Here is a 22,411-nt window from a genome sequence, read left to right as displayed (position 1 = left end):
TGGTATCTATCAGTAATTCTCATTAGGACTCTATTAACTCAAATATTGAAGGGTATCATTTATTTTTTGCTTGCTTCTTCTCATTTCAAAAATAATCTGAGGGTCACAGGACAAGACTTATCATCATGATGATGGTATATCTCAAATTATATGGGATGGTCTTGATTTTAGTTATTTTGTCCCGTATCTTTGGGAACAAGTTATCAAATTTTAGGTTCAAGAGAGCCACTATACCTGTAGTTGAAATCTGTTTTTTGGTTCTAATCCAGTTCAAACATATTGAGAAACTGAACCCAATTAAACTTTTATTAGACTAGTCTAATAAAAAAAAATTGAACTGCAAGTTAAACATGGTGGAAATGACTTTTCCTGAAGTCACCTTTAAATGCTTACTTTAAAAGGATGAAAGTGCTGATGGGTATTCTGTATGTCACTTCCTCTATAAAGTCTTTCCTCCCTGGTCCTCTGCCCTTTGCAAAACACTTGCCCTCCCCATCTTGGATCCGGGTGTCTATGACAGCATCTCAGCACCATCACTAAGCATGTATGTCTGGTCATCTGCCCCTCTCTCTCCAATGGCCAGCCTCCTGCAGGACCCTTTGGTTTGTCTCTGAGTTTCCCATTCCTAACACAGTGCCTGACATGGTATCAACAATACTCAATCAGTGTTTATTCACTAGAAAGAATGAATAAAGGTATAAATTAGTTTCATTTCAAAGTGAGATTTATTTGGTGCAAAAATGGGGATTTAAGACTCTTCCTTTAGGTATATTTATTTGCATTGAAATAAAAGTTTGGATATCAATGAAGATTTTATTAGTACAGATATGCCCTTTTGAAACAAATTTGGTGTTTGTGGGTTTGATAACACAATGTGCACAATGTGTTTGGTTTTAAACTATATTTAAACTGTAATTGGTCTTAAATTATTTAATTGTATTAAAAGAAATCCCATCAGATAACTATTTCCAACTATCATGCCAAGCCCCAAGGATGAAAGGTGAAGGCCTACCCTCTGTTTTGCACATGGTTTTTTTTTTTTTAACATCTTTATTGGAGTATAATTGCTTTACAATGGTGTGTTAGTTTCTGCTTTATAACAAAGTCAATCAGTTATACATATACATATGTTCCCATATCTCTTCCCTCTTGCATCTCCCTCCCTCCCGCCCTCCCTATCCCACCCCTCTAGGTGGTCACAAAGCACAGAGCTGATCTCCCTGTGCTATGCGGCTGCTTCCCACTAGCTATCTATTTTACATTTGGTAGTGTATATATGCCCATGCCACTCTCTCTCTTTGTCACATCTTACCCTTCCCCCTCCCCATATCCTCAAGTCCATTCTCTAGTAGGTCTGTGTCTTTATTCCCGTCTTGCCACTAGGTTCTTCATGGCCTTTTTTTTTTTTTTCCTTAGATTCCATATATATGTGTTAGCATACTGTATTTGTTTTTCTCTTTCTGACTTACTTCACTCTGTATGACAGACTCTAACTCCATCCACCTCACTACAAATACCTCCATTTCATTTCTTTTTATGGCTGAATAATATTCCATTGTATATATGTGTCACATCTTCTTTATCCATTCATCCGATGATGGACACTTAGGTTGCTTCCATGTCCTGGCTATTTTAAATAGAGCTGCAATGAACATTTTGGTACATCACTCTTTTTGAATTATGGTTTTCTCAGGGTATATGCCCAGTAGTGGGATTGCTGGGTCGTATGGTGGTTCTATTTAGTTTTTTAAGGAACCTCCATACTGTTCTCCATAGTGGCTGTATCAATTTACATCCCCACCAACAGTTGCACATGGTTTAAGAGCCTGAGGGTCAACTCCAGCACAGCTCCCAGCTTTACTGACTGTATTTCAGTCTGGAAGGATGGGCTTATTCCCCAATAGAAGAGTAAGTGGAGCAAAGAGGAGTTTGGGGACTCCTAAAGAGCAGGAATGAAGGCTGCCCTGGCCAGTGCCCCAGGTCATTTCCTGTTTGGTAAAATGTACATCAAACTAGGGCATCATTTCCTTCAGGTAACACTTGCCTGCACAGGTGGATTTCCATCGTTCAATACCTTAAATTGTGTGATTATGTGCTCATGAGCCAGTCAAATACCTCTCAAGTTTTTCCCGTTGTGGATTTAATGTAGCGTATGCCTAATCTTTGCTGTATTAATATTCACTGCATATTCTTTGATTATGTGTCACAAAATGATACAAAGAAAGGTGCTGTGTACATTCATTTAAAGCAGACATGGCTCCTGCCTTCAAAGGCCTTTCCATATGGTGGGGACACAGATAACAACCAAACAATGCCACAAGTACATGACTGTAAACAGAGATAAGTACTCCGAAGGAAAAGCACAGAAAATACAAAAATGTGCAGCACAGTCATGAGTTAGTTGGGGCTGCAGGTCAGAGAAGATGTCTTTGAGGAAGAACAATTTAAACTGAGGTTTGAAGGATGAGTAGAACAAACAAAACAATGTGTGTGTGTATGTGTGTGTGTGTGTGTGTGTACATGTCCCCATGCATGTCATCGCAGGCAGAAGTCAGAAGCAACTGCATATGCAATGGCCCCAGGGTAGAAGACAGGATGAAATTAAACACTGAAAGGTCGGTGCTGTCGAAGTAAAGGGAGCAAAGGGGAGAGGAATATGAAATGTGGCTGAAAACACAGTAAGGGGTCAGACCAGGCAGACAGTTGTAGGCCACATGCAGGATTTTGGTGTTTTCCCAGGAACAAGAGGAAGTCAGAAGTCACTGTGGAGTTTCAAGAAGAGTGAAATGGTAAGGACTGTACTTTTAAAAAGGAATATTCTGGCTGCACAGAAAAAGATTTAGAGGGGAGCGAAAAACCTATTATGATACCTATTTAGTAGTAGAAAAAAGGTGACAGAGGTTTGGGCGAAGATAGCAACAACAGAGGTGGTGTGAAGTGGTCCAAGTCAAGACATGCTTTGAGGACAGAGTCAACAGGACTTCCAGATGGGTTGGATTTGGGGGATGAGAAAATGATTACAGTCACAGGTAAATTCTAAGTTTCTGGCCTGGGCAACTGTAGGGCTTGTAGAGACATTGACTGATGGGGATCCAGTGGCTGAGATCAGGTCTGGAGAAAGATGGAAAAGAATTCAGTTCGGGGCATGTTGAGTTCAGGGCCAGCTGTCAGGTAGGCAATGTGATCAATGAGCAGGGCATTCAGAGAAGAATAAATCTGGACGAGTAAAATAAATAAGAGTCATCAGCATCTGGATGGCAACTGACGTGTGGGTGTTGCTGAGATCATCTAGGAAAAAGTATAAAGAAAAAGAGAAGAGGAGGTCTTACGACAATGCCTTGAGGAGTACCCACATGAAAGGAGGATAATCCGGCCCAAGAAGCCAAAGAGCAGTCAGGAGATGGGAAGAAGACAGAGAAGAGAAAGTTTAAACGAGAGCGTGGTGAATAACGTTGAATGCTGCTGAGAGGTCATCGAAGATGAAGACTGACATAGGCCCGTCAAATTGATCTACACTGGGGTCCATCAATGGGGCAAAAGCCAGATTGGAGCGTGTAGTGTGGTGAGTGGGGCGGAAGGGAAGGGAGACCGTGAGTGAAGGCAACTTCTTGGAGTCGTTTAGCTTAAAGGAGAGGAAAGTGACAGTAGGTAGAGGGGGATGTTGGCTCAAGGGGGAGCATTTTGTTTCAAATACGGAAACTTGAGCCCAAATACTAATAAGAAGAGCCCAGTAAAAAGAGAGAAGTTGTAGACAAAGAAAAAAATAGAAGGGGAGTTGAGGTCCCTGACATGGCAGAAGGCACTGGGGTTGAGAGTACAATTGGTGAGGTCGGCTCTGGAAGAGACACCTTCTCTACTGTAAGAAGAAGGAGTAGAGGGTGGGTACAGGTGCAGGATGGTGTGCAGGTTTGGTAGCAGAGCAGGAAACTGAGGAAGTTCTCCTCAACTTGTATATGTAGTCATTAATTGTAAAAATATATATTTGTGTGCTGAGGGGCTTGTCATCAAAGATAAGTTGCTATTGTTAAACTAGTTATAGCAAAATTTTACTTAAAGGAAAATCCCTCACTGTACAGTTTTGTTTTATTTTGCTTTGGCTTGTTCAATGACTGGTCTTTTAATTCTATGTTTCAACATACAGATTTCTCCAGTTTTTTAAAAGTCAGGTTAGTTGAGGTTAAATTTACAGATGGTAAAATTTTAAATTTACCCTTTCTAGGTGTGTAGTACTATGACTTTTGACAAATGTGTATACTTATGTAACCACCACTAAAATCATGATATAGAATATTTCAATCACTCTTAATACCTCCCTCTTGTTTCTTTTTCACAGTTTCTTCCCCTACCGGAAACCTCGGCAAATACCAACCCCCCTCCCCCTGCCACACACACACACTGTGCTCAATCCCTCTAGGTAGCTTTGTTTATGTGGTCTCCTTCATCTTAGAATGGTACCTTTTTCTTCGTGACATCCTTTCAGGCTTACTTGGCTTGCTCAGTGAGTGATATCTGCATGACTTCCCCCATTCCTACATAACGATTTAGCTTTTCATTATCATAGATTATGAGCAAATACTGTATTAAACCATGTGTAATAAACTGATATTAGATTTAAAAACATGCAGCTGAAAGTGAGCATAGATAGCATTTAGTCATAAGACAGCATTTACACATAAAAGAGCCGTTAAAAACTAATATGATTAGAATTAAAAGTATAATTAATGTTTTACAATTCTCAGTGTCCATTTGTTCTTTCCACTAATACACTCTTTTATTCTCTGTTTTATATATACATATATGTGTGTATAAATGTGCGTGTGTGCATATATCTTATTTTCCCAATAAAACTGTAAATCCTTGGAATTATTTGCTGTATCGTATATTACTAAACCCCCCAAAACACCTATTAAAATGATTAGCATCCAGTAGGTACTCAATAAATTCAGTTTGAAGGATTAACTGATTTGTAAAAATTAACTAAAGGAAATAAGTTAGAGACAGACCAATACTGTATGAACTCACTTATGTGTACAAAATTAAATGTTGAACTCAGAGAGTATATCAGTGGTTGCTAGGGGCTGGAGGGCAGGGGAAATCGGGAGATGGAAGTCAAAGGCTACAAACTTCCAGTTTTAAGATGAATACATTCTGAGGACCTAATGTACAGCATGGTGACTATAGTTAACAATACTGTATTGTATTCTTGAAAACTGCATACAGGGTAGATGTTAAATGTTCTCATCACACACAGAAATACACAGTTACATAGGTAACTATGTGAGGTGATGGAGGCGTTAACTAACCTTATCGTGGTAATTGTTTCACAATATATACCTATATTAAATCATCACACTGTACTCTTACACAATGTTATATGTCAATTATATCTCAATAAAGCCGGGAGATAAAAGAGAAAAGAAAAGCAAAGGATCAAGATGTTTGTAAATTTACTTTGGGCAAACTTGAGACCATGAGATCCAATTCAGTTCCATCTCAGAAAGAAAATGTTGCTGTGCAGAAAATATTCTACTCATTTACATTTGGGCCAGGAAATAAAGCTTCCATCCTAGACAGAGGCCTAAGGGCTTTTTTTTAAGGAAGAACGAGGTATGTGTTTAGAGAATCAATCAGAATTAAATCTTCACCCAAGAAGTTTTGTATAAACATTAACTTGGCTATACAGCCTCCACCCAGCTGTCTCTTTTCAAATTTTACACAGCCAAAAAAAAAAAAAAAAAAAAGATGTAAACTAAAAATATCCCAATAACTGGAGGCTGACATCTGAAATCCTCTTCAGTTGAAGCATCCAAGTCAACGCAACAAATATTTACATTAAGAACTGAAATTCTGGGAAATAGTTCAAAAAATTTGATAGGGCTAGGTATTAACAGACATCTCCAAACTGTCCAATGCATACTACATAGAATATATTATCTATTAAATATCTGCTTTCTGATGTCCTTCACAGAATCCCTGAGAGGAATGTCTTCATGCCATGCCAGTCAGCATAAGCCCAGCAATCAGCAGCACAGAGAAGTAGACAAGGCTAGAACATTCCTGCCACTCTGTCCTGCCAAGCTGTGGGACTCTTCCTCTCTGCTACACTACTATCTCCCTCCCACCCTTGCCACCCGGGAGTCTGGGCGCAATGGGAGGGCTGAAGCTGATTCACATTCTTGAGTAAATGTCCAGGGGCCCCAGAAGACAAAGAAGCACAGACGATATTAAATGGCAGAGCCACATTAGGGGCAAATTTTAACTTATCTCTTTTACTTTAACATGATAAAGGACTCTTAAATCTGATGAATTTTAAGTTGTACCAATATTGATCTAGCTAATTATGCCAAAACATAAATGCAACTGTAATATAACAAAAACAATAACAAAAAGCCACATTATCTGAATAATCCTCACCATCAGCATGAACAAGCACCAAGGTTACTGGATTGTTGTGAAACTCTACGCTTGGCTTTGGCAGGGTGAATGCAGTTTGCAGCGTGAGTTCTCCCCAGCTGCTGGTCAGAAACCATTAATGAGATGTAATGCAATATAGTGCTCTTATATTGACAGCAGAGAAGCGATTTCATTGCAAATTGCTGAAGTTCACTTATTAGCACATGAACTAATTTTACATGATTCCTGAGCTCAAAATTAATCATCACCATCTCTGCAGTCTCATGTTTTATTCATCTCTCCTCATAATACTTATATGTTGCATCATAATTACTTGTGCTCATGTCTGTCACTGCCACTAACTTGTGAACCCATTGAGAGCTGGATCTAGGTTTTGTTCATCTTTGTGTTCCTTTCAGGGCCCAGGATAGAGTTGTCTGTATAGTAGATGAATAATAAACATTTAATGAGTGAATGAGTGAACCAATTGTCCAGAAAAACTAATGGCAACCCTACATACTGTCTGTATAGAATCTGTTCCAATTGACATTTGTATATTTGTTATCTGTGGATCAAAGGAAACCAATCCAAAATCTAACAATCCGTCAGTATTTTAAATCTGTTGTCACAATTTTATTTCTCATGATTCTACCCTGAAACTCCTGTGACTGGCAAATTTGCTTGTTGTCAGTTACTTTTAGATAGAAACATCTGCTTACGTAATAAATGGCAAGTTAGTAAAAGAGGTAATGTAAATATAATACAATATTAAATATCATAAAGAAGTTATAACAAAATGTGCTTATTATTGTTTCTTATGCTTTATAGAATTTTTCTTTTTGTGAAAGTATAGTCTGTGGCAGCCTTTTTAAGAGAGGATGTAGCATGGTAAATTTTCTGTCTGAAAGCTTGTATGTCTGAAAAGTGGCTTTATTTCACCTTCACCTTTGAATATTAATTTGGCTAGATACAAAAATCTCCATTCATAGTCCTCTTTTGTTTTGTTTTGTGTTTCAGCACCAGAAGTTCTTGTTTCCAGAGTTGTTGATGAGAAGTCTTCTCTAAATCAGACTCTTGGTTGTTAATAATTTTCTTCTCGGATAACTTTTAGGATTATTTTCTATCTGGTGAGGTTCTAAAAATTTTCTACAACATTATTATACTACTCAGCATATGGTAACCCTTTTGTTCTGAAGTCCTATGTCTTTTTTTTTTTTTTTTTTTTAGTTCCAAGAAATAGGTTTTCTTTCTTTAACTATTGGCTCCCCTGCATTATCTCTTATTTCTTCTCCATAAATTCTGTTTTCTTAGATGTTGACAAATCTAGAGCTATTCTCTACGATTCTTTTCTTTAAACTTTCTTTTTTTACCCTTTTATCTTATATTCTGGAAGAATCCCTTAGCCCCCACCTTCCTGGTTCACTAATTTGTCCCTCTGTGTGTTCATTCTGCTATTTGGCCATCATTAAGTTCTTAATGGCAACAAGTACATTTTTTTCATTTTCAAGATCTCCTCTTGATCCTGTTATTGTTTCATGGATGGAATGCCATGTTTTATATCTCTAAAGATAGTAACCATTTTTCTTGCTTAGTTCTGAAGCCCTCCAAGCTGTAAATGCTTGTTCTTGTCTTCTTCCATGTTGGCTGTCCTCATATTTCTAGTCACTCCCGACTGTGAGCTCACATTTCCTAGACTCTAAGCTCTCTCAGCGTGGGCAGCCAGTCTTAAGTGAGGGACTGAAGCAGCTGTGGGTGCCTGTGCTCCTTATTGTTTTCAGTGAGAACAGGAGATGGGCAGAGCTGGAGACAGCAGCTGGTCTCTAGAGCTTATGCAGTCCCTCTTTGTCCTGGGCATCATCAGCTACCTGGGGTCCTTCCCTATTTCCCCATCCTAAACACTGACCTAAACACTGTGGGGAGAAGGGAAGAAGGGAGTGCACAGGGGTTGATAGGAACAAACTCCTCCCACTACAAGAGCTCTACCAACCCTCAGTGGCTGTTCCCAGCCCTCTCCTGCTCCAGGGTGCCACCACTTCTAAACATGGGACCTTGGTGGTGCTGCACCATGACTTGGTCTATCCTTTTCTCTTGCCCATCTCAATCCCACTGTTCAGTCTCCCAGGAATTCCTTGAAAGCTTCTAATCCCTTATGAAGTTTACTTCTTATTCTTGGGTGTGGCTAGAGATTCAGATGTTTCTTTATATCAGTTCTATAAGCCCCCCAATTTGGAGGGAACCTGCAGCATATTCTTGCACATTCTGACATTTTGAACCACAACATTCAGAATCTTACCCTTAAACTGAGCCTTCTGAGCAACATAGAGTACACAGGAATTGGAGAAAACACTGGTACTTATTTGATATGTTGGTCATTTCCCTGTTTGCTTTTAGATCCAATTTCCACTTTTCCCTTGTTTGACTCTGAATCACAGCAAACTACACTCCCTGACTCTTTTAACAACTGGCTTCTGGGTAAGTTGTTCAGCCAATGGGAGGCACTGGTGGAGACTGGAAGGGGAGGTGAGGGAGAAGCCAGGGCTCCCTGCTGGGATGATGCCTCTACAGCACCCATGGCTCTTCAGAGGCCCCAGCTTCCATTCTGTCGGGCAGCATTCATCTTGTCCAGCTCCTGCTGGCTGGCACTAGTCTCTGGCCTTGGTAACACAACCTTCTACCGATGTCCCTCCAGTCCTAGGGGTGTAGGACCTCCTTCTGCTGCTCTGATCTCTGGGATGCTGCAGCACTGCATAGTACCATCTCCTGTGCAACAAATTTCCTATATTAAATTCCTGCTGTTGAGAGGCCTAGAATGGTTTTGTTTTCCTGGCTGGATCCTGATTTGAAGATCAAAGTTCTGAAGAGACTTCTTCAAAAATAATATCGGGTAAGTCCTTTCTTTGAGGGGAAGGGAGCACCACAGTAAAGGAATTTTAAACGTGGGTTTCTCAATATCTCAGATATCCCAAGTTATTTCAAGGAGTGACATGAAATTCTTTAAAATGTGAATTTTGGCAGTATATTTCACCTTAATTGCATATATGCCACAAAGCGGTTTTGTAAGGAAAGCCTTAGGGGCCTATCATATTATTAAACACAGTGTTCTAGAATCAGGAAATGCTATCGTAGAGGAGGAAGGCTTTGAGTATAACAGAAACCTTGCCTAAGGCTTCTCAAGCTTTACACCTACCTTCAGGGGCAGCCATGAACTTATTTAAAGAAAATACTTTCATCATCTGTTACCATTTTCTCTGTTGAGAGAGGGTTATGTGAAATGACAGAAAACCTTTAAAAAAATCTTGTGTAGCTTTGTTATTCTGAAATAGAGAATACCACTGCCTTCTAAGCCTAGTCCGTTATGATCACTCCACAGTGCTTAATAAGCAGCACAGAAACAACTAGAGAGCCCGCCACTGTGGCCCGTGATCAGAGAGAGAACGAGAGCCATGCTGTGCCCCTGGTATGCCATATGGCTGCAAATCTAAAGGCTCTGAAAGATGCCGCACTTGTATGAAGTCCTGAATACCTGCTTTCATTTCCATCTTGAGTGTTTGAACTGTAATATATGGACCATCTATTTACTAAAGGAGAGCGCTTACTTTGGCATGGGATAAATTGGTGCTTGCAGCAAGATGCTGTTTAATACAAGGGACGTTCCTTGAATTCCTTTCAGATCTGAGATCCACAGCTTAAGAGTGTTTGGTGTATACATTTAAAAACTGCATGACTATTATGCAACCTCTTTTCTTCAGCTGGCATGAGAAGGATATTCCCATCCTCTCTATGCTCTGTTCTTTACTTCCTCAAAGCTGAGGAGGCAAAAACCCTGCCAGCCTTATCCAGCTTTTCATGGAAAGCCGCCACTCTTAACTGGCGCCTAAATGCAATTTCAGACCGTCCCAGGAGAACTTCGTTCTTTGAGGTGAATTCATAATATTAGGGCCAACAAAGAAGTTAACACAAACTTGCACGGTTAAAGAAAAAGGAAAAGTCTGCAGTCTTACTGAAGGAGCTCTGCTTCTGTGAGTGCCTCTGTCCTCTGCTCCCCAGTGACAATGGCCAGTTCATCCTTCAGTTCCTGGATTTCCTTTTGTAGGCGTATAATCATCTGCAAACGGCAAGGCAGGAGCGTAAATGTCAACTCCTCACTTAGGGGAACTATGTGACAGAGAACCATACATCTTTTATAATTATGAACAAAAATGTACAGAGAATGATATAAAAGGCACTCTTGTACTTACCACCCAGCTTTGTTAAATCTTAACATTTTGTCAAAACAGTTCTAGGATTTTTCTTAACAAATAAAACATTACAGATGGAACTGGTGTCCCTTATTCCTGTTCCCCTTCTGTCCTTCCTGGAGCGATTGCTGTCCTGCATTTAGTGGGTAGCATTTCCCTGCATGTTTTATACATTTACTCCATATGTACAGAGGGGACTGTAAATGATGTATGATATCATCTTGCATGCCTTACACTTTATGTAAATGTTGCCATACTGCATGTAACTGCAGCTTGCTTTTTTTTTCCCCTCACACTATGTTTTTGAGATTATTTATATTGCTTCATGTGGTTCTAGTTCATGAATTTTCATGGACATATAGTATTTCAGTAAAGGAATGTATCACAATTTACTCATCTATGTCTCCTGTTGACGGACATTCAGGATTTTTACTTTTGTGATTACAAAGAGTGTTGCTGTGAACATTATAAGTCTCTGGGCATGTGTGGGAGAGTTTCCCTATAGTGTGCACCTACAAATGTGTGGAGGTAGAGTTAGTGCACCCCCTTATTATATATTGCCAAACTGCTCTTCAGAATGGATGCATAAATTCATATTCTCAGCAGCTATATATGTAAGTTCCTGTTTCCCCACATTTTTGTCATTTTGTATGTAGTATTGCCAGACACTTTAATCTTGCCTATCTGGTAGGTGTAAAATGGTCTCTTATCTAGTTCTAATCTAGAACTAGTATTTTCATGATTATTAGTGAGGTCGATCATCTTTGTGTATGCATACTGGCTGTTTGGGTTTCCTCTTCTGTGAATTATTTATTCACCATCTTGCCCATGTTTCAGTTGAGTTGTTTTTCTTTTCCTTATTAATTTGCAGATTTCTTTATATATTCGGGATGTGAACCCTTTGTCAGTTTTATGCAATGCACATGTTTTCTCCCAATCTACGTAATATTTTTCACTCTGTGGTGTTCTTTTTGTTAAATGAAAGTTTTAAATTTCAATATAATATCATTATCAACTTCTTTTGTTTTGAGCTTTATATTTGTGTCTTCTTTAAGAAAATCTATTTTACCTAAAGCCATAGCAATATTTTCCTATATGTTCTTATAAAAGTTTTAAAGTTTTGCTTTTTACATGTAGGTTGATTGATTTTATTTTGTAGGAAGTGTGAGATATGGATCTAATTTTAATTTTTTTATGGCTAACCATGCAAGATTTGCTATTATAATTCTGTTATATATTTCCACATGTAACATGTGTCTTTTTCTGGGCTATTGGTTAAAAACATTTGTCTACTTGACTATATGTATGGTAATACTACACTGTTTTAATTACTATATCTTAAAAAATTTTTGGCATCTAGATAGAATAAGCGCCTTCCATCTTGCTCTCTTCCAAAATAGACTTCACTATTCTTGATCATTTGCTCTTTCATATAAATTTTAGATTTGGCTTGTAAAATTCTACCAAAGGCCCTCCTCAAATTTTAACTGGAAATAAATTTGAGTAAAAGGTTAATTTGATAAGACATTAAAGTAATGCTATGAATCATTACATCCATGAACATGGTATAGCTTTCTGATTCCTTTCAATACAAATCTGTATATGTCTTTAATTAGATTTTATTCCTAGAATTTTAAAGTTTTTGTTGCTATTATAAATAGAATTTTTATAAAATTGCATTTTCTAATTATTGGCTTTTGATGTATAGGAAGGCAATTCATTTTTATGAATGGATTAATTTTCTGAATATTATTTTGGTTATCTGTTTACCTGTTATTAAACACTCTTGGATATTCTATATGAGCAATCAAATTGTCCACAAGTAATGACAGATATTCTTCTTATCAAATCCTCATAAATTAAAAAAAAAAGTATCTTTCCTAAGAACCTCCAAGTATAGTGCTTAAGACATTCTTGTCTTATTCCTTCTAACGTTTCAACTTTAAAATGTTTGCTGTAGTTTTTGGTTGATACCCCTTAATCACTAGAAGGATGTTCACTTATATTCATAGTTTGATGAGTCTTTTCAAACTATGGATGAATGTTTAATGTTATCAAACACTTTTTCTGCATCTAGTGATGTGATCATTTAATTTTTTCTTTTAATTGTGAATGTGACGAATCACCTTAATTCATGTGATTTTACTTTTTAGTATGAACTACTTCAGATATACAAAAAGGTATAAATAATACCATGTACCTACTACTTAGCTTAAGAAATAAAACATTACAGACTCTTGTGAAGCCCCCACCCCATAGAGTCTTCCCTAAATTTGTTGTTTATTTTTCCCATTCAGTTGTGTTTTGGGTGGTTTTAAGGACAACTTTTCAACTGTCACTTGTGCTTCAGAAAAGCTCTGTACATAAAATAATGAACAGTAATATCAGTTTTTAGAAGCAATTATAAAGGAGATTAGGAAACAACACTTGTCAATTACCAGATAATTCTGCACCAGAAAGACCTCAACATTTGTTCAATTATCAGCTATTAGCTTTTGACTCCTGATTTCTCGTTTCTTTAAGTCTCTCACAGACCTACATCTAACACACGATAATGTTCATCTTTGTTCAAATTCCTCAAGTTCCTTCAAAGAAAAGTTTCTCTAGCCAGATTTGAAGGGGAAAAAATACCTCAATGTCTAATATGCTTATTTTCCTTCAATTATGAAGTAATTTTTGTCTTCAGGCTAATAGTACATTCCTATCTTTCTCATTCTGCACAGTAATATTACAGGGCTGCTGGCAGGGTAGGAACAGCAGAAGAATTCATCCTAGGAGTTCAGTTCCATTTGACTTAGGCCTTTGAATTGTGTCTCCTTTTTCCAGTGGAGGTACCCTGTTATGCTGACCAGGGACTGGACTGGAAAGGGATCCTGCCTCACCCACTGGTTTCTCCAGAAGAGAATGCTGTCAGGGGAGCTCAGGCTCCCTGAGGCAAGTAGGACAAAACAGTCAGCCCCATTATTCTTTTGTCCTTCTTTTCCTCTACCCTTCAATGGAACGATTTCAGGGAAGGAAGGGCAAACACTCAAGAGGAAGTAATTAATATGGGTAACAGTGAGCTTGAGATTTTCTTGTTTGGAATTTGAGAAATTTGTAAATGAAGCACTGTTGGTACGATTTCACATCTTTTTTATAACGCGTACCACTAAGCTTACACCAGCTTATTATCTAGAGAAAAAAAAAATTTTTTTAAAGGTGAGTGATTTGCAAAGTAATATAATCTTAATTTTGGAGTTTTACAAAATTGAAATATTTTATTTCAGCATTTTCAATGTTGACACGAGTTAATTCCTTGTTGTATTTTATTTGAAAACTAACAAAATAGAGAAAAGAAAAAATATCTGCATTTATAATGAGTAGCTGAATCATGTAACTTGCAAATATCTTTCCTTTAAAAAAAGAACTTTGATAAAGAAGAATTCATTTTTATAAAACTAGAGGCTTGGCCATTTTTCCATGGATCAAACCAACTACTAACTTTTTTAAATCTCTAGAATAAGTAACAGAACAGTCATGCAAAATACTATTCTATTTAATAACCATTAGGACTTCTTTTTCTCGATAAGCTTTTATAAAAGATGGTCTATTATTATTGTCTTTAGAAAGTTAAGCTGACTTTTTTTTTTTGAAAGGCTATGACCTGCCTACAAATATAACTGTGTATGATTCTATGTATGTCCCCAGGACTCACTGTGCCCCTAACTGATGGAGTAAAGTGGGGCTGTAGGTAAAAGCACAGGCCCTGGAGTCAGACTGTGTCTGAATCCTGCTCTGCTACCTATTAGCACTGTGACTCAGATCAAATCACTAAATATTTCTGCGTTTCAGCTTTGTCATCTGTAAAGTAGAGGAAGAGACGGCATCTACTCATGAGGTTGTTGTGAGAATTAAATGATTTAACACGTTTCCAGTATTTAGAACGTTGCCTGGTTACGGAGAGTGAGTGTCCCCCCAAATTTAACTAATCTTTGATACACTTTGATTTTTTTTAACATAGTCAGTTAAAAGTTGCTTACCAATCTGGGATCGATTTCTTCATTAAGAATAGCTTCATTCTTTATGAGTGCCACTCGTTGCGCAAATCTGCAGGTAGATATAGATTCCTAAGAAAGCAAGATAAGTCCTTAAAGTGTTATGGCATAGAGCGATAAAACAATTTCTGTTCACAGGAAAAACGTGTACACCTAGAGTGATGTGCATAAAACACAACGAGGAAACATGCTTCCAAATTAGGAAGCCTTGCCCTGGAACATTATTTTTCATTAAAATTTTGTTTGGGCTTAATATAATGACTGATGCCCAAAGTGTGGAAGATCCTGAGGTCCTAAGTGACAACTGGTATGTGCTTTTCAACTACTGATTTGTCAAACCAGAACCACATATACAAACCAGAATCATAGCAGGTACCACAATCCATAAGCATCAAAGGGTACAAAATAAATATTTGTAACAGGTGCAAAAGAGAGGCTTTTCAAGGCATCTTACAATGCACTTGGGGCTTGGCCTTGTTTGGGGAGGCACCCTGCAGCTTCCTGTTTTCCTCTCTTAGAGAAAGTCTGAGTCCCAAACATTAAACTGAAATGCGTGAAACATCAGCTGGCTCTAAAGCAACCCAGGAGAGCCATTTGGCAGCCAGACCCTGCCAAGGTGTCCTGGGTGCTGTGCCCAGGGACACGTCTAGGGACACACCTTGGAGATGTCTCCAAGGCACCTAAGCAATCAGGAGCAAAACGGATCAGGAGAAGCTGATGGGTCTCCTCCCTCACGTCTCTGGCAGGTCTTCCAAAATTTGTGTATGAGGTTTTCTGCAAACCATCCCGTGCTATGTGAAGTCAGTTCTCAAATTGGGGGAATTACAATTCTGGCAAATAACCCAAAGCCATGAACTCTGGTGGGTCTTCACCTCTGAAGGCATACCCTAACCCAGGTGAAAAGACGGAAACCCACCCAGGACCCTCAACTCCGTCTCAAAAACTAGCATAAAAACTCAGACTGAGATCTCCAGAAAGAAGAAGCAACATACGTCGATATTCCTTTTCTCTAAAGAGAGCGTGGCAATCATGGTCGTCATGCAGTTCCCTCCCAGGCTGTCTCTCAGGACACTGGTCATCATGGAGTTCCGATACGGAATGTGTGAGCGGTGCTTTTCTGAGAGGGCAATGATGACCTGTGGTGGAGGGGGAAAAGAATAGCGTTAACTTAGCAGAAAATGCACATCTGACAAACTGAGCTGCGATGGCAATAAGGATACAAAATGCAGTGACCCCCAAAACTTGGGCTCAGAATAAATATCTTAAAGTATTCAGTACAGTAACAGTGAAGATGGAATGAAGCAAATATAGTAAAAACATACCATGATGAACCCTGTCGTTTTTGGACAGATGATATAACTTGTGCAGAATTGGATACATTTTTATTCTGTTTTCAGTCACTGAGAAATTTATATAAAAACTCAAGAGTAAATCATGCCAGATTTTTAAAAATCCTACCAAAATTGGTCTGTATGCCTCATCTTCAAGGTAAAAGAGGCAGAACAATAAATAAGAACCACAAGAGGCAACAGACCCCAGATTCTGGTGCCAGATTGTCCAGGTCCAGATTCTAGCCATACCAGGGCATGCCACTCACCATCTCTGCCTCAGTCTCCTCATCTGTAAAACATGGAAAAGACAGTATCTACCTATGAGTAGTTGGGATGATTAGAAGAGTTAAAATGTGCAAATTACTTTGAGTAGAACTAGCCCATAATAAGTGTGGTATATGTGTTTGCTTTCACTGTAAGTGATGGGGGAAGTACACCTTGGTTCAACTAGAGCCTGCTCACCTTGCTCCTTAGGAGTGTCTTACGTACTTAGTCGGAAGGTGGTAGATGGATGGATGGGAGATGGATGAAGGGCTGCTGTGGGCTGTCCCCAAGGTGAGCCACCAGGGGTTCAGGGTTTTCTGGGGAAGATGAACGCAGTGCCAGGACGCCCACTGCAAAGCATCAGGGATAAGTCACCCACAGATGTGACATGTGACTTCAGGGGCATCACAAGGCCCTGGCTCCTGAAAATACTTTCAACACCTGCCATTGTTCTAGTCTTCCCTCTTCCCAGGTGTGTAATTCCCATCATCAGAACTTTTTCTACTCCTTTAGTTTACAAAATAAGATGGGAGCATTGTTTTTGAAGGCCGTTTTTAGCAAAATTACGTAACGATACCACTGGTCTTGCTTTAAGCTAATGACCACAGGTTTTACTATAAACCAGAAATCCTGTGAGATTCTCTCAAAAACCACTTTTCCACTCTCAGAAATGGGTCTTCGCACCTTATCCTCTTGTTTCAAACATCTACCCAGCCTCCTCAATCCGCCTTCAGTCTGAGCCGATGGCCACACACTCTTCTTCCAGGTGTAAGCGGTCTACCTGCCCCGTCCCTCAATCCCCCACACATTCCACTCTTCCTGCGGTTACTGTCCTGCTCCTGTCCAAGTCCAGCCCTCTGTCCCCTCCCTCTTCTCCTCTTACCTACTTTCCTCCTATAATTAACCCCTCTCTTTGCATTAATTTCTCTCTCTCACCGGAATCACTCCCATTCTGCAAGCCCACAACAGTACTAAACTAAGTTGGCTCTTGTCAAGGTCATCAGCAACCCCCCTGAACCAAAAGCACTGACTGCTCTCTTACTAGACCTCTGATTTGAGTAAGGCATCAACATAGGTATTCATTGCCTCCTTCAGGAAATGCTTTATTCACTTGGTAATCAGGACATCACACTTTTCTGGTTTTTATCTTTCCTTAAAAACTAGATAATGAATACTTGCTTTTCTTCTTTCCATATTATATCTATTGAAGTGCTCCAAGGCTCAGTCCCGGATCCTCTTCTCTTTCTTATCTACACTGTCTCTCTGTGTAATCTCATCCAATCCCCTGGCTTTAAATACATCCATATCCTATCCTAATGTCTCCCCAATTTACAGCATCAGCCTCAACCTCTTCCCTGAGCTACTATCCCTGCGGCAACTCTGCATCTCCACCTGGATGTCTGTTCCTGACTGTCTCTCCCCTCTGCCCCCAAGCCTGATTCTTTCTCAGGCTTAACCCATCATTATTGATGGCGCCACCATCCACCAAGTGGCTCAGTCCAAAACCCTAGGCAACATTCTTGAATTCCTCTCACCTCCAACATCCAATTTCTATTAGGTTTATCTACAAAACATACCCAGAATTGGGTCACTTTTTCCCACCTCGTTTGCCACCGCTCCAGTTCGAGGCACCATTTTCCCTTCCTCGGATAACTGCTCTCAAGGCTCTGAATCAGTCTCCTTGTTTCTCCTTTTGCCCTCCCATGGTCTCCTCTATGCATGGCAGGCAGAGAAACCTTTACAAAAATGTGAGTTACATCAAGTCACTGCCCTGCTTACAACCTCCTGATGCACTTGGTATAATGACCCAACCCCTGTGTGATCTGGTTCCTGTCTACCTATCCAACCTCATCTCCTACGGTGCTTTTGTGGCCCACACTGGCCTTGCTGTTGCTTCCCCATGCCAAGCTTAGCCCCACATCGCAGCCTTTGACCTTGTTTCTTTTACCTAGGATGCTCTTGCCCCAGATTTTCTTACAGCATCCTGCTTCTCATCAATCAAATCTTTGCTCAAGTTTTATTTCCTCACAAGGGCTTTCCCTGAACCCCCTATCAAAAGTAACACCCCGATATCCAGGCTTTAACTCTATTTTATTTTTCTTCTGGTACTTACCACTATTGGAAATTTTATTTATTTACTTGTTACCTGCTTCCCCACGAGAGTTTCTGCTCCACAAGGCAGAAACAAAGGACTTTGTTTCTCTTGCTCGCGGCTCCATCGCCACTGCCAAGAACAGCACCCAGCACCCGGTACATGTGGCAGAAACTGAGTTGTCTCCCTCAGCTCTCATGATAGCCCCCATCCTAGTTCTGCTTCCTACAAAATTACATTTCCTAGTCTCTCTTACAGCTCACGGTTTGCATGAGACCTAGCTCCATCAAGCAAACACCCTGTGTGGGATTGGAGGTGAGTGATGAGAGGTGGTGGTCATAAGGAGGAAGACCGCATTTGTAGGTGGGTGGCAAAGGCAACTGGTTTTTTTGAGGCAGCTACAGGGAAGTTTCTGGAATCTAGGACTTAATGTCCTAAGTGCCCAGTGGGGATAACAGTGGTGTTTTACAGAGCAGTTCAGTGGTGTGATTAGAAGTGTCTCTTGGCTGGGACTTTACCAGTGGTCTGGTGGTTAAGACTTCGCCTTCCAATGCAGGGAGTGTGGGTTCGATCCCTGGTTGGGGAGCTAAGATCCCACATGCCTCGCGGCCAAAAAAACCAAAAACATAAAACAGAAGCAATACTGGAACAAATTCGATAAAGACTTTAAAAGATGGTCCACATCAAAAAGATCTTGAGAAAAAAAAAGAAGTGTATCTTGGTTGCTCTGCTCCTAGCTGGGTAGTACTCAAGCCCAGTTTTCTAATTTTTCTTGAGATTCTTTATGTTTAATAAACTCTATGCTGCTTAAATTAGCTAGAGTGAATTTCCCAGTTTGCAGCTAAAAAATCTGATTAATACAACATATGCTCAACACTTTTTTGTTAAACGAATATGAATAAATGGATGATTGGATTAATTAGTTTTACCTAGGAAGGCAGTGGGAGGGTCATTAGTAGTGAACAAGATTTGGGAGAACTAAGCTTCAATGTAACTGGGAAGAAAGTGAGAAATATGGTGGACCCGAGTCTGAGTGGCAAGGTGGGAGCATGGGGTGCTGAGCAGAGCTCCAGACCCTAAGAGCCAAGAGGACAAATATCTGCAACAGGCAAGGAAGGCCCAAATACCAAACCAAACAGGGGTAGGTCTGACAGATATGCAGAGAGGGTGGCATTATTGTTTATTAATCATCAATTAAATATCTAACAATTTTCTAAGTACTTTTAAGTTCTTTCATAAAACAAATGTCACTATTTTCTTCCTGGTGTAGGAAACAAAACTGATGTCTTTTCTATTCAACAGTTTTATTGACAACTTAGATGACATAAAGGAGAATATGCTTATTAAACTTCCTTCTGATATTAAATTAAATGGTCTGTTAGTCAACTTGCTTTTGGCTGTAGTAACAAAAGAATGTAACCCAAACTGGCTTTAATCATAGGGAAATTTATTGGCTCCTGTAACTGTAATAGGAAATGCTTTAGGTTAGAATGACCTAAAAGGTCAGGGGCCTTTTAGAAAGGACTTAGTTTCTGCCCATATCTCTGCTCTGTCTCCCATGTGGTAGAAGTCTGCCCCTCCTCGTGGCCATAGGATAGCTACCAAATGCCCTGATGTTATATACTTCCTTACTCATGACTGACATGAGAAAGTTCTCTAATAATTAAACATGAGTCCTGAGATTCACTAGGGACCAATTTGGGTCATGGGCCATCTCTGAACCAATCACTATAGCCGGGAGAAAGACTGGCTCGAATCGGCTTAGGCCAGTCAGGCCTACCCCTGGAGCTGGGAATGAGCTTCTGCCTGCTACCCCTGGAATGAATGCTGTAGAGGCAATCCCAGTGTCCTTTCCAGAAAGGGTTCTAAAATTGTTAAAGAGAAGAATTAAAATTCAAAATGAGATTATGGATTAGAAAATATGGTCTTTAAGAATGGGGGAAATGAAGGAAGTGCATGATAAAACAAAGAACCCAGGACTTAGAGTCAGAATCCAGCTGCCCCACTTATACGATCTTAGGCCAATCTCTTATATTGATTAGCCTCAGTCTCCCCACCTGTAAAACTGGAATTAGAATGCCTGCCTATCTCACAGAAGTGATTTAAAGATCAATAGAGTTTCTGGGATAGTTCTTAGTAAAAAAAAAGCACTCCGTGTTTGGAGGGGGCTTTAGGCCATGTTCTTTATGATCACTTTGAAGACTTGTTGTAGCACAATAAACGCAGTTCTAGGCCATTTCTTTTTCCTTTTTTTTTTTTTTTTTTGGCTGTGTTGGGTCTTCGTTGCTGTGCATGGGTTTTTCTCTAGTTGCGGTGAGCGGGGGCTACTCTTTGTTGTGGTGCGCGTGCTTCTCATTGCGGTGGCTTCTCTTGTTGCGGAGCATGGGCTCTAGGCACGCAGGCTTCAGTAGTTGTGGCTTGCAGGCTCTAGAGCGCAGGCTCAGTAGCTGTGGTGCACAGGCTTAGTTGCTCCGTGGCATGTGGGATCTTCCCGGACCAGGGCTCGAACCCATGTCCCCTGCATTGGCAGGCGATTCCCAACCACTGCGCCACCAGGGAAGTCCTAGGCCATTTCTTTATAAGCGGGTCCTAAGCAGGTACCCTCCCAGCTCTAGAGGACTTTAGGAATACCATAATAAGCCTAGACCCCTTGGACAGAAACGGATCTTCAGAGTGACTTAGAAATGGCCAGTATTTGAGAGAGAGGCAGAAGTAAATTATTCTTTGTGGGGCTGCTTTGGGTTCTCTAAACTGGGCAGGAACCAAATGATCTGAATGGCACAGGGTGAGGAGGTGTTCATACAACCTGGATTTCTTTAGTGTTTACTTCCATTTTGGATTTCATGTACAAATACAATAACATGTTCCTGAAGACATTCTTTAAGCAACAAAGAGTGGAACCCCACATGACACTTAATAGTATCTCCACGTACGGAGATATTATGCCTGAAATCAATAATTCAGTTTACTGCTTCATTCATTAAAGAGAATTTCTTTTAAAGAACTCAGATGTCCATGGAAGATTATCCCCTGAGAACTGACAAAAATTTGCAGAGTTACAACTAGCACCGCACCACCAATTTTTTCTCCTGAACGCAACACATTCAGTGGAAGCCAAGTGGAAAGTAACACTCTGAAAAAGTCCCACTCATGTTGGATAACTGGCCGGGGTGACCCTGATTCTGATTTCTGGAGAAGGAGAGAGCAAACACTCTCTGTTCTCAGTGGTTTCTCACTTGACATTTGGGCTGACAGAGACCCAGGGTCACCCAAGGAGCACTCCGTGAGGCTTACGGCTGGAACAAGTATGCATAGTCCCTTCCTTTTCCTCCACGGACTCGAATTCTAGGGTCAAGATGCACCCTGTTATTGTGGCTTGAAATGTTTTTGAGGAGACTTTTTGGAAAAAGTACTACATACACAAGGAAAACTCCAAAACCAACAGTACTCTGGCAAATAGAAATTTATTTACTTCTGAGCACAATAAGGTGCATTCAACTCAGAACGTCTGTGCCCTGTGAGCATGTGTAAGGTCTCACAATTATGGCCAGAGGGCAGTTACAATTCGCATGGAATTTCTATAACCCTAATGTGGGCTAATTCATGTAAGAAAGGCTACCAAACTGTCTTTTCCTAGTCCATCTCCATCTTATATATTCAAACTGAGACAGAGAAGATGTCTCAGTTTGATTATATTTTGGACATCTACATGAATTTCTATTACAGCATTTATCTTACTGCATTCTAAGTATTTGTTTGTATGCTTTGCTCTTTCACTGGATGACACGGTAGCACAGACTATTTCTCAATTATACATCGATCCCCATTGCCTAACGTAACTTGTAGCACCCAGTGGACACTCAATCACAATTTGTTGATTGAATGAGTGAATGAATGAATGAATGAAGCTAATTAAACTAAACTGTGTTATACTTCCAGTCTCAAAGGCCCATAATAAAGTACTTCATAAAGAAAATTTGTTTATAAAAGTCCTTGAATTCTGTTATTTTATCAACAGTATCTGCTCACTCTTTTTATTATTCTCCTTCCTAGGTACTC

General features: G+C 39.8%; 1 protein-coding gene across 1 annotated transcript in view; it reads right to left on the bottom strand.

Annotated features, from left to right (window-relative positions):
• Positions 1 to 22,411, bottom strand: part of KIF6 (kinesin family member 6) — a 395,266-nt gene that overhangs the window by 224,343 nt on the left and 148,512 nt on the right. Inside the window, exons 8-10 of the mRNA XM_061197444.1 lie at positions 15,658 to 15,801; positions 14,651 to 14,737; positions 10,395 to 10,498 (exon numbers count right to left, since the gene is read on the bottom strand). Of these exons, the coding sequence (XP_061053427.1) occupies positions 10,395 to 10,498; positions 14,651 to 14,737; positions 15,658 to 15,801 (335 nt within the window). The remainder of the gene's footprint in view (positions 1 to 10,394; positions 10,499 to 14,650; positions 14,738 to 15,657; positions 15,802 to 22,411) is intronic.

This window comes from Eubalaena glacialis, chromosome 7 (assembly GCF_028564815.1).
Source record: "Eubalaena glacialis isolate mEubGla1 chromosome 7, mEubGla1.1.hap2.+ XY, whole genome shotgun sequence".
NCBI lineage: Eukaryota > Metazoa > Chordata > Mammalia > Artiodactyla > Balaenidae > Eubalaena > Eubalaena glacialis.
The sequence above is the reverse complement of the archived record's forward strand: the minus strand, read 5'-3'. Positions and strand labels throughout refer to the sequence as shown.